Below are 16334 nucleotides of genomic sequence, written 5' to 3' on the forward strand. Positions count from 1 at the left end.
GGTGAAGAACGCCATTGACAGGATGAGGACTAGGAGAGCATATGAGCAAGAGGGTTTGGTGGCAGAGCACTTGATACATGCTAGAGATTTACTGTCAGAGGTTCTTGCGCGGTTGTTTAACCATGTCATGTGTGAGGGACTACCCGAGTCTTGGAGATTATCTACTATTGTACCTCTCTTCAAGGCAAGGGACCCCACGGTGCCAGGGAACTACCGTACTATTATGATAGGGCACACATTGGCACGGTTGTATGCATCCATTCTTGAACAGCAACTGAGTAAATGGGCAGAAAATGAGGGCATACAAGCAGCAGGACAGGCTGGATTTAGGAGGGGTTTCTCCACTTTGGACCATATTCTTACACTCAGAGCCATTATTGAGGAGGGTCAGGCACATGGAAGACGGATGTATTGTTGCTTTGTGGACTTCCGCAAAGCATTTGACACAGTGCCGAGGGCCAGATTGATGCGTAGGCTACTGAAGTTGGGAGTACCCACACAGATCATATGGGGGATCATGGCTTTATACGGCTCAGTGACTGGCCAGGTACGCACTCTTGAGGGGATTTCTGACATTGTTCATTCCACTATTGGAGTGAAACAGGGTGTCCTTTGTCCCCTACACTTTTTGGTATGTATGTAGATGAGGTCTCTGACTACATTGACAGAGAGGGCGACGGAGGCGCTCAGCTAGCAGGGACATGGATCCCTTTATTATGATATGCTGATGATATTGTGTTGATATCAGAGTCACCAGAGGGCATGCAGAGACAGTTGGATGCATTGCACAGCTTTGCAGAGGATAGTGGATTGTCTGTGAACCTTGGTAAAACCAAGGTTATGGTGTTTAACACCATGCCACAGTGGGTCAAGAGATCGGCAGCTACACTGTATATGGTCAGGATACTGTGGAGTACACACATGAATATACATACCTGGGGGTGGTATTCACAGGACCAAGGTTTACTCTGAGGAGAGCATAAGAGACTAGACTGTCCAGAGCCTATGCGGCATTGGGAGGGCTAGAGAGAATGTGTTCGCAGGTTCAGTTTCAAGAACCACGAGCAAAGCTATGGCTCTTTGATACTCTGGTTGCTTCAGCTATGCTTTATGGGGTCCAGGTTTGGGGACCATCGGTGAATCATGACAGTTGGAAGAGCATGGAGTTACCCTTGGTAGTTATGATATCCCGAATGATTAGAGCCAAGGCCTCCATACCGCATGCAATTATTCGAGCGGAGGTAGCCGCCCCTCCTAAAGAGATTGAGGCTCTTACCAGATCAGTGTCCTTTATGCACAATCTATGGGATACACATAGAGGCAGATATACTAGATTGGCTCTTGAGTCCTCTAGACAGTTAGCAATGCAGGGAGACGCATCATGTTGGCATGCGCAAATGACCTCATGGTTTCAGAGGCATGGTTTCAACATGGATAGATTGCCTCCTTTTCAGTATTCCCTAGATGCACCCTCCCTGCCAGTCACACGGACGGAGATCATTAGACTCATTCGTCAGGATCTTATACAGCTGGACACCAGGAGGACATGGGTAGAGCCGATGCAGGAGTTGGGCACGAAGATGGCTTTCTACAAAGAACCACCAGAGTCAAGGATATGCCAGCTATGCGATAGAGAGCCAGAGACAAAGCTACACTACATATGCCACTGCACTGTGTATTATGAGATACGAGGGCGCTTCCATTGCTTATTCAGGGAGGGTTCCCTAGATAGAGTCATGGGGTATCAGGACCAGAGATGCCTTGGCTTATATCTACTTGAGCTACACCGACATAGAGATAGTCTACTGAGGAGACATGGAGTACGATAGTCAAAGAGACAGATCACAGATTTCTTTGGATCGAGGGAGCCAGGAGACCAACCACCAGCACAGGGTTGTACCCACATTCATACCAGAGGCACCCTCAGGGTGACTGAGCTCGGGAGATCGAGACGACCACGACCGAGACACAGGAGCACACTCCATGGACGGAGACTCCAGCAGAGGATCAAAGGCATTCTGGCACGACACTCAGAGTGTCATTGAGGGCCTACTCTACATTTTCACATTTCACATTTCACACCTCATTTTCAGTTTTCAGTTTTCATTTTTACATTCAGTACTTTTTGTACTTGTACTTTAGACATTGTATTAGATTCGCCACTTTGTATCTGATGGTCTCATAGGTCATTTTGGCCTTTTAAAGACGTTAATATATCATTTCATTTCATTTCTCTCTCTCTCTCTCTCTCTCTCTCTCTCTCTCTCTCTCTCTCTCTCTCTCTCTCTCGTCATGAGGTACGAGGATCAGAGATGCCTGGGTTTGTTCCTACTCGAGTTGTGCAGACACAGAGAGAGCTTGATGAGAGGAGAGGCTAGCCAGTCTCAGAGACACATCACAGACTTCTTTAGAGCAGACACTGGACACCCAGAGGAGCTACTACCACAGCAGATCTTGTCGCCTCACACCAAAGGCACATTGATCAATCGAGCGACTGAGCTGGGGAGATCCAAACGCCCACGACTGCGGAGGACTACACAGCATCGACGGAGGCTACATCAAAGGATTCGGATCACTTTGGCCCAACATGCACGACGCCCGATTAGACTACTGTCCATGGAGGAGATTGATCATTGATGAGATCCGCCAGCGACCAATGCTGGATTTCTTGTGACTTGTGATTTAGCTATCCCAGCTAGCTGCTTTGTTCACACCTACCAGTTTCGGATCCCATAGTACTTTTATTTTATTATTTTATCATTTTGTCATTTCATTTTGTTACTCTGACTTTGTAACAGATTCACCACATTGTAACGCTTTGGTCTCATAGGTCATTTTGGCCTTTTGAAGACGTTAATATAACATTTTCATCTCTCTCTCTCTCTCTCTCTCTCTCTCTCTCTCTCTCTCTCTCTCTCTCTCTCTCTCTCTCTCTGAGACGAATCACAGGAAAGACAGTCTTAGAGACGAATCACAGATTTCTTTACACCAGCCACAGGAGAGCCAACAGAGCAGGCATTACAACAAATCTCAGAGCCTACTCATACTAGAGGTACACTACTTGATCGAGCCACGGAACTTGGCAGATCCAAATGTCCACGACCTTGGGGGGTCTCCCACTACAGACGAAGGCTGCAACAAAAGATACAGATCACTCTAGCTCGACATGCAAGACGCCCTACCAGAGTACTGACCATGGAGGAGGTCGATGAGATCCGACAACGACCAATGAGAAATTTCATCTGAACCCACAACCCCCCCCCCCCCCCCCCCCCCTTTCCTTTCTCCTTAGCGTCTTAGCGTTAGTTCTTTGTACCTTTGTAATTTCTGTACTCAGACATGGTATCAGATTCACCAATTGTAACATTTTTGGTCTCATAGGCCATTTTGGCCTTTTGAAGACGTTAATATAACATTTCATTTCTCTCTCTCTCTCTCTCTCTCTCTCTCTCTCTCTCTCTCTCTCTCTCTCTCTCTCTCTCTCTCTCTCTCTCTCTCTCTCTCTCTCTCTCTCTCTCTCTCTCTCTCTCTCTCTCTCATCGACGAAGACTACAGCAAAGGATCGAGCCATACTCTCTCGACATCCAGAGTGCACATGAGGATGGATTCTAGTAGTAGTATCTTTGTTCTAGTTCTTTTGTACCCAGACATGGTATTAGATTCACCATTTTGTAACAGATTGGTCTCATAGGTCATTTTGGCCTTTTGAAGACGTTAATATAACATTTCATTTTTCTCTCTCTCTCTCTCTCTCTCTCTCTCTCTCTCTCTCTCTCTCTCTCTCTCTCTCTGTGTGTGTGTGTGAGGCACCTCGCGTGGCTGTTACCAGCAGGCTGCAACGTGGGCAATTTCAGGACAGCTCGCTGCTCAAGTACTGCCAAGACTTCCACCTTGTGAATGAGGCGCGATTTCAAGGCAGCTCAAGACAAGCAGGCAATTTCAGGATAGGGCAGCGCAAGACTAGAGAGTGATTTTAGGGCAGCTCAAGACCTGCGTAAAGTTGAATCTCTATGAGTGTCCAAGTAGGTGATTTCAGCAAGGCAGCAAACGATGTCAGTGCAGCTCTACCATAACCCATTGCGGCTTGTGAAGAAGCTCTGAGTGAGACAGCAGTTGTTTTCAGTCTAGCCCAAGTTGTGGCTCCTTGGTGGATTGGCCTTGAGGATCGTCTCCGAGTCTAAAATCAAGAGACACACAAATGATGGACCAATCAGACAATATTAGAGATCCAGATGCATTTCAAACCCCACCCAAAGCAAAGGTTACATTTAGGCAGAAAAGTCGGGTCAGCACATTGTCATCCGTTCGTCTCAGACCAGGTAGAGGTGATGATTAAGACGGAGTTGAACCTTATGAGGGGAGATAGTGAGAAAGAGATGTATGCAACTGTGGAGAATTATAGAAATGCTATGTATGTATATATGAGGAAAGAGTTGGACAAAGAAGTGCTCGGGAAGCGTGATGAGATGTACATGGCATTGCAAGGGGAGATGCAAGTTATTGTGAGGGCAGAGGTGCAGGTAATGGAAGTTGTGATGCAAAAAATGTTAGATGATGCTATTGTCGCTATTGAGTTGTGGAAATCAAATATGGGAAAACGCATAAGTGCCAAAGATACATTGATTGAAGAACTTTAGGGAGCACTGGAAACTTGTAAAAGTATTCTTGGAAGAGGGAGAAATTCAGCGCTCAATAAGGAGCTCAAGAAGATCAAAGAACAAGTGAAAACTCTCCGAGAAGAGAAAGAGCAAAAGTCGAGAACAACCTCTTCATGGGTGAATGTCCTCACCAAAACGCAAAAGAAGGTTATTGAAGTTGAAGAGTGGATTGAGGTTGCATTGAAGGGAAAAGCCAAGATGGCTAAAGCTCCATCGACAACCACCATTATCAATATGACCATTGAAGAAGAGCAGAAGACGAAGACTAGAACCCTTCACGTGCATGTTACAGACCTTACGGACATTAGAAATGTGGAAGAATAAGTGAAAGAACTCTTGAAACGCATGGACATTTCTAAAACCACACACACAAGTGCATGGAGAGTGGGAAAGAAAGGAAATGGTGGGGAGACGATCGTTTTACATTTCCCTATTATGGAAACTAGGAGAGAGTTCGTGAAAAAGAAACCAACTCTTATAAAGACTGGGATATTTCCGGGCAATGATCTCACTTTAGCGCAAATTGCATACATGCAAGAGCTGATGCCAAAAATCAAGGCTGCGAGGGAGAAGGGAAAAATTGCTTTCTATAGAGGGGGGAGAGTGGTGATCTTGGAAAGACACTACATGACGGTGCAAGACCCACGGGACCAACCAAAGTATGGAACTGTAATGGATCAATGAAGCTAGTTGTTGGTGCATTTGAGGATAGCTTCAAGGGAAGAGATTATTTTCTACTCTAAGACACATCAAACCCCGATGTCACACTTCCTAGAGTGACGAGATACCATTGGGAGACCACTTGTCAACAGAAGGTGAGATCAAAGGGAGAGATAAGCATGCTAGATATATGTGGTTCAGGGTGAGAGCAGAGACGGAGAGACCACTTTATATATATTGCAATATGCTATTTCCCCTCAAGCACGTCTCTCTATGCATCGCTTGTCAGGTGCAACGGAATTGAAATGGTGAAGATCTAGGTTTTATACTTCCACAAATCCTTTACTTCCTTTCCTTGCGTTAGTGATTCCATTTAGCTTGAATGATGATTCCTTTTACCTTTCCCTAATGTTGATTCTTTTTAAGGCCACAATCAAAGCACAAGATGGAGCACGTTTGTTCATTAAGCACCGGTATCCCCTTTGTGGTTTGCCAAAGTCGATTGTGTCAGATAGGGATGTCAAGTTCACGTCACATTTTTGGAAAGCACTTTTTGAAAATTCTAGCACCAAGTTAAATTTTCATCCGCATTTCATCCACAGTCCGATGTTCAAACTAAGATCTAAAATCAGCTGGCTTTTGATGTTTTGAAGTCTTATGTGCATGATCAACAGTCTCATTGGGAGCAATATCTTCCATTAGTTCAAGCAATTTTGAATGACTCCTATTCTAGTGCCATTGGTAGAACTCCGTATGAGGCAACATTTGGCCGTCTGTTCCAGTCTTTGTTGACTAGATCGATCAGTCATTTGCATGATGCCAATGCTGAGAGCTAGTCTTTGGATGAGATTACCGAGAGAGTGAAGCTTCGGCTAAGCAAGGAGTTAGGTTTCAAGTCCTAGTCCGTTATCTACCCGTGGGAATTAGCTCTTAGAGCATGCAGATGTACTCCAACTCCTTTTAGAAGTTTGCATGGCAAGGCCTCTTATATGTAAGGTTTTTATTATAGAAGATATAGCGTATACTTTTTGTGTGTTGATTCTTTTCTTCTCTCTCTCTCTCTCTCTCTCTCTCTCTCTCTCTCTCTCTCTCTCTCTCTCTCTCTCTCTCTCTCTCTCTCTCTCTCTCTCTCGTTCTGCTCGCCATGGTCTCTGCACGCCATCATCCTCCCTAACTCACCCAACTCTCGTATCAGAGCCCAGGCGGTGCCTCTGCAGCATATCGAAACGCAGCCACCACGTGCATTGCAAATCGAGGTCGCAAGGAGGTTTGCAGACGCAAGGAATCGGCAATGACAAGCGCGCGCCTGCAGGCATCTCAAGACGCTGCCGGTTTGGTAGGCGGTAGGCATTGCAGTTGCATCTCAAGACGCCAAGGCGGGCAATGAATTGTGCAAGCGTTTTAAAATGCAGACCTCTATGAGGGCATAGTTGCAATAGCAGTCAGCAGTGGTAGCCACTGCAACTTCTCAAAATGCTGTCTGCAAAGGGCAAAGCTCGACAAGCTTCTCAAAACGTTGTCTGCCATGAGCAAAGGGCATCAACGTGCATGTAGCATTTCCAAACGCTCATAGCACAAGCATCTTTTCGAAAAGCTCTACAAACTGTGGTATTTGGTAACGATAACTTAAGTTTTTGATTCTCACACATATATCAACTTTGACAATAGTTTGACATTGATTGCCAGATACTCCACTTCAATCTTATTCTCATGATTAGAATTCAGGTATTATTTTGGACTTCGACAACAGTCATTGTAAAAGCATATCAAGCATGGCACCAAAGGTGGATAAATTCAATGGATCCGGCTTCCACACCTGGCAAATCAAAGTGAAGGGCTATTTGATGCGGAAGAACCTGTGGAGTGTCGTGAAACCCTTATCAACCGACGAAGCCGGCACATCCGCTGCAGTTACAAGAGCACTATCTATCGAGCAACAACGCAAGGACAAGCAAGCATTAGGTATTATTCTAACATCTCTCGAAGATGACTTTATTCAGTACTTAGATGACGTGCAATCTTCTAGTGTTGCCTGGATACAGGTAGAGAAGGTTTTTGGTGCTAAAGCTAAGTATTCAATGATGAGTCTAAAGATGGAGTTGTACTCTCTTGCTATGCGTGCCGATGAAAACATTACATCTTTGGCTAACCGACTGAAGAGTATTAAAATTCCACTTGTTTATGTCGAAGCCCCTGTGCCAAAAGAAGATCTCATAGCTGTTTTGTTAAAAAGTTTGCCTGGCAAATTCCATCAGATTGTTACTATTTTAAAAGAGAAAGATCCATTATCCTCCTTGGATGGTATCATCAATTCATTGCAGGAAGAAGAAAGAAGGGTATCCCGTACCAATTCTCCCATTATTCCTAGGGCATATAATGTCTCCCCTGCAGTATCCCCCATCAGTTCTTATGATACTCCCAGTGCCTATGCAATCACTAACTGTGCTTCTACCTCAGCTTCATCTCGACCATCCATTGGTACCAGATCTTGTGCCATTTATGGGTGCAACAATCACCAAACAAAGGACTGTTTCAAGAAGAATCCTTGTGTTCACTGTGGTAAAACAAATCATCCTTCGAATAGATGCTTTCAAAAGGGTAAAAACCAGATTCATGTGATTGATGGAGACATCGAATCTCAAATATTTTCTGTTGACAATGATGTTTTTTAGATCAACTCTTTTCATGTTTTTCCTAGTCAAAATAAATTGTACGGGCTATAGACACTGCCACACATGAGTAGTAAGACCACCCAAACTATCAATTTTTTGTTCAAGTCCTATTTTGTTCTGTTTCTCATGAGGTTATTGGCTACACCTTAAACCCAAGGTTTGACAGTGAACCAAAAACTCCATTTATTGGTAGCTAATTTTTTAATCTACACCCTATCTGTTCAAGGGGGGGTTCACTATCATAGCACCTGGTTATGGATACACCAAAATCCTTGGTTGTGAGAGAACCTAAAACTCACGGTTGACGAGTACACCAAAAACTCAAGGTATCATGACAAGATGTATGTAGTCCGGGCTTGAGGGAGGGATTGTTAGGTTTCAAGCCCTAGTCCGTTATCTACCTGTGGGAATTAGCTCTTAGAGCATGCAGATGTACTCCAACTCCTTTTAGAAGTTTACATGGCAAGGCCTCTTATATGTAAGGTTTTTATTATTGAAGATATAGCGTATACTTTTTGTGTATCGATCTGCTCTCTCTCTCATTCTACTCGCCATGGTCTCTGCACGCCACCATCCTCCCTAACTCGCTCAACACAAGGCTCGGGAGTCTTATTCACGTCAGGCTAACAAGCATCGTTGAGATGTTACTATCAAGGAAGGGGATTGGGCCTATCTTAGGATCATGAAGCAATGTCTTAAGCAAGTAGGAAAGAAGTGTCTAGAGTTGTCTTTTCGAATGTATGGTCCTTTTCCAGTCATTAAAATGATAAATGAGGTTTCTATGAAATTGCAGTTACTTAACTCATGGTAATGTGTCACAAACTGCTGTCGTGTCAAGCCACTGAAGAATGGAGCCGACTTGCAAATCCTGGCCGAGGGGCCTAAACCCTAGACGAAGCAACAGAGGAAGCAGAAGCAACAAAAGAAGTTTCACCAATACACATACACCCACACAAAATTAAGTAAAGACTGATGACGTGGCAAAGCTGTACAAAATCCCGCATTTTACGCTAACATGTGCAGACGTGGCAGTGTACGGAATTCCCTGTTTTGTGCTAGTAACTTTTTGGACCAGATGCTTTTGAGTTTGAAGCTTTTCATATAACTGCTTTTCATAGGCCAAGGGCCTTTAAATATGAGCCAAGGGCTAATTCTCTTGCATGCTTCTTGGAGACGGTGTAGAGTCTGGAGTACTAGCGTTGTACTGAGTTCAAGCAATATAAAGAAATATCGAGAGGGGCACCAGGGTTTGGGGCCAATGCTCTCTCGAGGTGGAACTCACCCACTCCCCATCTCGTGTCATGCATCTCTTTCAGTTCAATTGCTATTTGAAGTGCTTAAAGTTGTTCAGTCAGTTCTTTTCCGTTGGCACGTGGTGCCCGTTCCCGTGACAATGCACAAAGTTTTCCATATTTCTTGGTTGAAGTTGTTTCAAGGAGACCCACCAAAGGACATTTCCAAAGAAGATGAACCCGAGATCATTGATGACGTAGAAGTCAGCCACTCCTCGTCTCGTGTCATGCATCTCTTTTAGTTCATTTGCTATTTGAAGTGCTTAAAGTTGTTCAGTCTGTTCTTTTCCGTTGGCACGTGGTGCCCGTTTTCGTCACACAATGCACAACATTTTCCATGTTTCTTGGTTGAAGTTGTTCCAAGGAGACCCACCAAAGGACATTTCCGAAGAAGATGAACCCGAGATCATTGATGAAGCAAAAGTCATGGACCCGGAGCAAATTTTGTTGCATCGATTTCGGCATGGATCAAAGAAACAAGCACGACAGTACCTTTTGAAGTTCAAGGATCAAGGAAGCCACGAGGCAGTGTGGGTTGATGAAGCTTTTTCCACAGATTAACCTGAGTTGTTGGCGGACAACAAAGAAGCCATGCAGCTCGGTACCAGTACCTCACCTTGAGAAGGGGGGGATGTCACGTGCACATCTAACCCTATGTACATGTGGACAAGCTGTAACTCCTATTTCTAGGGTTTAGGACAGCCTAGAAAGTGTTCTGGCAACCTTGTGAGCTTATACACACGACCTGCATGTCCATGCACTTAGAGTAGTTGCATACCCTTTGATTGCACAACCCATGATCACTAGCATCAGAACTTTAGTACCTAGTACCCAGCATGAGCATTTTTTTCCGCATGAACCCAATTTTCCCAACTGCATATGAACCACCTCTTATAGTCAATTTATTATTAAATTGATTTTTGCATTCCAAATCGTGGAGCTTGGCTGATGGCTACTCGACCCAAGACTTTGCACCTATAAAGGGAACCCATTGAGTGCTAGTAAGAGGCAGAATACCCAGAGAAGACACAGGAGCACAGTAGCCAAGCAGTGCCCGCAGTACCCAGACCCTCTCGCGTTTTTCTCAGCAAGACCAGCGTTTTTGGCTTTAGCAATTTTCAGCCAGCAGAGTTTTTGCTTAGCGCTCCGTACCAAGCCATTGAGCTCGGGAGAGCTAGACGCCCACATCTACGAGGGCGACCACGACATTGACGGAGGCTCCATCACAGGATCAGGACTATTCTAGCACAGCATGGGAGACGCCCTGTACGGCTTTTTACAGAGGCGGACATTGACGATGCTCTTCAACGACCAATGCAATACTTTCTCGAACAACGCCCGATGTCGGCATCCTCGGGCATTGGTGACGATGATGATAATTTTAGTTTTTCACTTTACTTCATTTTTATTTTAAATTGTAACCAGACATTGTATTAGATCCACCAAGATTGTATCAGTTTGGTCTCATACGTCATTTTGGCCTTTTGAAGACGTTTAATATAACATTTCATTTCATTTTTTCTCTAAAAGGAACCGTCAATCGTGCTAAGTAGCACACATTCAAGCAAGGAAAGAAGTAAAGATTTGTGGAAGTGTACAGACTAGATCTTGTCAACCTTTCCAATTCCATTGCACCTAACATCCTCCTCGATAGAGAAAAGGATATTAGAGCACACCAATGACCGAGAGCTCCGAGTAACACACCATCACACCAGCATAGAAGCCCGATAAATATTATTAGAACCAGACACCAGAGACATCTAGAGGAGAGATGGCAACAGAGGACTCTTGACCCTACGGAGATGATGCAAACTTACAAAGGGTTTGACCTATGTAGGCCATAGTACCCGCCATCCCAATTTTCACATGGAGTTGACCAGATTGACACAATTTTATGCCATTTTATGCCTTGTGAACCATACACATATCCATCCACAATCTCTAATACAACCCCATCCACATGTAGCAAGATACAAAATCGTGCCAAAACCAAGATTACTTCTTGGTTTTCAGCCTCTTAGATCTCCTCACACATAGAGCCCGATCAGATACTAAGGTGGAAAATTCTCCTTATATTTAGTCACCAACACAACAAGAGGAATATCATTTCCAGAACTATCAAGAGTACAACATGGGGGTAAACCAGGCTCTAGAGAGGATCAAGGCAGTACTGGTACTCAAGATGAAGGAGCATCTGAAGATGGAATTTGAGTTGTGGAAACCCTGCACATGTATAACTCTGTTGTCCAAGGCACCTCCTTCTGCACCTTCTTTTCTTTGTCTTTTCTTCTTGCTTTCTTTGCATCAGTTCTTCTCCTTTCATGAAGTACAGCTCAAGACTCTTGTGGAGCCTTCTGGCTCTCCTGGACATCTGCCGGCTGCCTCCACTAATGAGGCACCAGCAGGCTTGTGAAACAGGATGCCATATGTCTTACTCTCTGACAATCTAAGCAATATCCTAGTAGCCCAATGAAAAAGACCCTCTAGCAAGTGTCGCCTCCATGAATAGTAGGGAAAAAGATAAAACTGGGTGACTCCTTCACAAAAGAGGCATGAAAATAGCTCTAAAAGACTCTCCTCCCAATCTCTAAGAGATGTGACCAATACTCGGGGAGGAGTCCAAGCTATTTCCCATTTACTACTTTACCTTTGCATTCTAAAATGGCAGTTTCTCACTAATGATGAGCTATTTGTGTTGATTTTTGCATGGCGTTCAAATGTTAGCCTTTGATTGCCCAAAAGATCACTGGCTTTGTTTGCATTTTTATACATTTATAAAGGATCATGTAAATGCAACAAGACATGACTTGAAAATCAGAAACAGCTTCCTAAAAAAACTTGCACATGTAGAGACCAATCCAACTAACCTCTTCACGTGCTGACTCTGTCTTGTTAACTACCGTAAAGGTCTCCGAAGTAGTAACATCTGTTGTGAAATTATCTCTTTGATCTTCTAGAAGCCTTTGCAACTCACGAGGACAGGCAAACTTCAAAACATCATCTTCATTAAGGGTGCAACTCAAGCTACCGGATCTAACTGACTCCAGCTCTGAAATGTCCTGATGATCATGAACACCAGTTGATCTGATAGGAGAACTTGTGTTTTCAGGATAAATTCTTGCACTAGGGCTCTCTTTGGCTTCTTCTGCAGAAGCATGAGTCTCAGATCCAATATCTGCAGCAACACCAAAGTCCTGAATTTCTTCCTCATCTAAAAGCACAACACGTGGACGCTTACGCAACCTCCTCTCGCGATTGCTCCCTTTCACATTTCTCACTTCTTTTTCAGGCCTATCATCTGTCATCCGTGGCACCTGGACCTTGCTAGTGTATCCATTTGCTCCTTGAGTGTTGATGCCTTCTGGAGGTTGAACAGAAGCCCAAGGAGCTTTATTATCACTATGCAGGTTATTTGGTGTTGCAAAAGAAGCAGGAGAGGCATCAGCATCATCGCTATCATCACTCGAATCAGGAACAGTGGTGCGCATATTGAAAGTAGCATTCTGTTTCTGCAGGTTGCCCCCATCATTTTCACACCCTGCTGCAGATGCAGGATTGCCAGACTCACTATCAGTTTCTGAGCAGTGTTCATCTTCTGCTGCAACACCATCTTCCTTATCCTTCAGCTCCTTTAAGCCCTGTATTTTGGATTGAATAGCCCTGAGACAGGGCAATCAGTTACTTTCCTCTGAAAATTTTAACAAGTGGTAAAACTATACATGTATATGCACACCATTATGATCCTTTATAATCAGGAAATAAGCATTACCTGGCATCGGAAATCGATTTCATTCGTACAAGGTAGCAGTATTGCAAGTTCTCCAATGCATTAATCTGTTGAGGTAGCATTTTGATACGCCCTTGTGACCTAGCTATCCTGCGACACCAGCAGAGCAAGAAAGCACATTTCAAAAACAACAGAGACAAAGCAAAAAACAAGTTTTGATTTGTTTTGAATGCAGCAAAACATTAAAAACAGTTGCACATGACCTTCATCCCACTTAGAGCCTTCTATAAGGGGCAGCCTGCAGCCAGGGTTTGAACTATACCTTAAGGAATAGAGAGAGGTCATTTAAAGAATGGGGAAAAGATACCTTTCCTTCTATGTAATAAATAATGTATCATATGTCTGGTTCACTTAAGTACGAAGTACATACTCATAAGAATCTTTGTATGCCTTCAATGCTTGTTCCCAGTCCTCGAGGGAATCAAGCACATTTCCATAGTTAATCATTGCAACAGATTGTCCCTGTGATAAGTTCAGAAATAGTTTTTGTCAGTCACAACGGCCAACAATCCCTACTGTCAAGAATATTCTTGCAACAAAACTTACTTCAATGTGACCTATACGTTTACAAAGGTCAAAGCTCCTTAGTATCCATTTCTTTGCCTTCAAAAACCTTCTAAGACTATAGTAGGATTCACCAACTGTCTCCATTGCATCCCCCAGCTTTTCCATGTCGCCCATCTCTTTGACAACAGATTTCAAGGTTTTTGCGAGCTTGAGATGCTGGTACAGAAAAGGATAAGTTGGTAAGACCATAGAAACACAATCATAATATTACCACTCATTAGTATCAGCAAACAGAAAAAGGCAAGTTGATGAGACAATACTAACACAATCAATGCATTGCAAGTTGTTTCCTTGTCATATCTGGCTTAGAATTGTCAAAGTCGACGATGCGGAAGCGTAGAGCAACGAGGAGAATACACGAGAGAGAGATCCTGTTAAACCAACCAACCTTGGCAATGAATCGATGATTTACAATGGGGGCAAGGTTCTGCTTATATACTCACCTTAGCAAATTGCCCTACCCAAACTTTGACAAATAAGTAAAATAAATACCTAAGGCCAAAATAAATATTTGGATTACATTGGGCTGTTCACTTGAGATGCTATAACTATAACACCCTCTCTGTAGCTCATAGTGGACATGTAGGAAGACCAAGTCGATGAAGAAGCCACCATGGACACCCCAATAGTGACGTCTACTATTAGATATACCTCAGTTATGCAACCTCCAATTTTTTACCTTAGAAGAATGCCATCTTGAGCACCAGCCTCTTAGAAAATTGAATTGTAGACCACACTACATCCAAGAATCCCCATTTGTGAATTGTGAACACATCACGTCCAAACTTTCCTAAACAATGAACTTTGAAACATATCATGTCCATACTCCAGCCAACAACAATGACTTGGTTACACATCCATAGTGTTTTAGATACGTATGATTGGTTCCTTGCCAAATGCATGTACATCGAACTCCGACCCATAGGTTCAAACACTGATAACTTGAACTCCAACACATGGGTCCAAATTATTTGTAGGGAGCACTGTTTGCCCCTCTCTGCCACTCACAAGCCTCTCCCTGGTTGAAGCTAGTGGCAACAACTACCTCCTGACTAGAAATCTGGCGTCGTGGCCACTATGGTCACCAACACATGTGCCAGGCCGGACTCCTCTGTCAATTCTTTATCACCGTTATCCTTGTCAAGCTTGCCTTTGCCTTTGTCCTTTTGTGAATTCCTACTTTTGCCTTTGGCTTCGCATTTCCGATCCAAACAAGGCATCTTCTTGCATTTATAGCAACAGAGCTCGAACCTCGTGGGTACCGAGGCAGCCAATTGAGCATCGGCTCTGCCATCCTTGTCAAGCTTGCCTTTGCCTCTGTCCTCTAGCAAGTTCGTGTATTTGCTTTTGGCTTCACAATCCAAAGCCAAAGAATTTCGCGATTTCCTTGAGAACTTCGGTCGAGCATAGCTGTTACCTGAGTGTAGGCCAATCCACTTTCCGTAGTGTCACGTGAGCCTCTAGAAGGACGTGCATGATCAGGCAAGTCATAGTTGCATACCCTCACTTGCATAGTTACGTCACTTAAGCATATAGGCCCTTAAGTCATTTAGTAATAAGTGCCTTTGACATGACATTTATTAAAAGTAGGTAGGGCAAATGGCTAAATAACCTATAAAAGAAGCCCTTTGGGCACTAGAGAAGGCAGAAGAGGCAAAAGACAAAGTAGTATCAACAGCACCCTCTTCTCAACAGTACCCAGCAGCCATGAGCGTATTCAGCCAACCTTGGGATTTTCCCTTAGCCTCTCCCACCGGCGTTTTTCAGCCTAAGCACCTTGAATTCAGCGATTAGCCCTTGCGAATCAAAGCGTTTTCAGATCAACCAGCAAGACCAACATTTTCAGTTTTTCAATCATCATCGTCCTCGGCGATAGCAGATCAACCCACAGCCTATCACAAGACGGGCACCACGTGCCAATAGAAAAGAACAGATTGAACAAACTCTTAGCACTTCAATAAAAACAGAACTGAGAGAGAGAGAGACAACACGCGACACGGAATGGCGGAATTCCACTCCACAGAGTATGGGCCCCAAACCTTGGTGCCCCTTTTGGTAATTCTTTATATTGCATCAACACAGTACAAGTCGGTACTCCAAACTCTACACCTTCTCCAGGAAGCATGCCAGAGAATGAGCCCTAACCTCATATTTAAAGGCCCTTGGCTTGAAAAGCAGTTACAATGAAAAGCCTTCAAAACTCAAAAGAATCTGGTCCAAACGCAAAGCCAAAAAGCTGTCAACGTAATTTACGAAAATCCGTACAGACTACCATGTCATCAGCCAACACAAAACGCAGAAATCAACGGAATTTTCGAAAATCTGTACAATTTGCCACGTCAGCAGTCCGACGGAAATGTGTTGCTTTCTTCTTCTATTGCTTCTGCTTCTTCTAGGGTTTAGGCCCCTCGGCCGACATCTGCAAGTTGGCTCCGTTCTATAGGGCTTTGACACGTCATCAGTTTGTTACATCTCCCCTTCTTGAAAGAGAGTAATAGTCCGCGATTACAGCATATTTGCAAAACAACTCAAGTTAGCTCAAAAATTTATGAGGGTCATTCCGAGGGACAATCAGTTTGCTCTTTTTGTTAAGGAGTTAGCTTCTCCTTTCAGCTCTTTTGATCAAGGAGTTAGCTTCTCCTTTCGTCCATATCGGAACTCTTGATATTCCGGCGTAGTAAAATTAGCCATCACACCC

At 43.9% G+C, this 16334-nt stretch overlaps 1 protein-coding gene across 2 annotated transcripts in view; it reads right to left on the reverse strand.

Moving 5' to 3' along the window:
* The window catches only part of LOC147453894 (uncharacterized), a 132635-nt gene that overhangs the window by 91612 nt on the left and 24689 nt on the right, over positions 1 to 16334 (reverse strand). For both annotated transcript variants that reach the window (XM_086515965.1, XM_086515963.1), the window contains exons 3-6: positions 13616 to 13792; positions 13440 to 13531; positions 13052 to 13159; positions 12150 to 12942 (exon numbers count right to left, since the gene is read on the reverse strand). In XM_086515965.1, coding sequence (XP_086372091.1) covers positions 12150 to 12942; positions 13052 to 13159; positions 13440 to 13531; positions 13616 to 13792 — 1170 coding nt within the window. The remainder of the gene's footprint in view (positions 1 to 12149; positions 12943 to 13051; positions 13160 to 13439; positions 13532 to 13615; positions 13793 to 16334) is intronic.

This window comes from Adiantum capillus-veneris, chromosome 7 (genome assembly GCF_014529385.1).
Source record: "Adiantum capillus-veneris isolate H3 chromosome 7, ASM1452938v2, whole genome shotgun sequence".
Lineage (NCBI taxonomy): Eukaryota > Viridiplantae > Streptophyta > Polypodiopsida > Polypodiales > Pteridaceae > Adiantum > Adiantum capillus-veneris.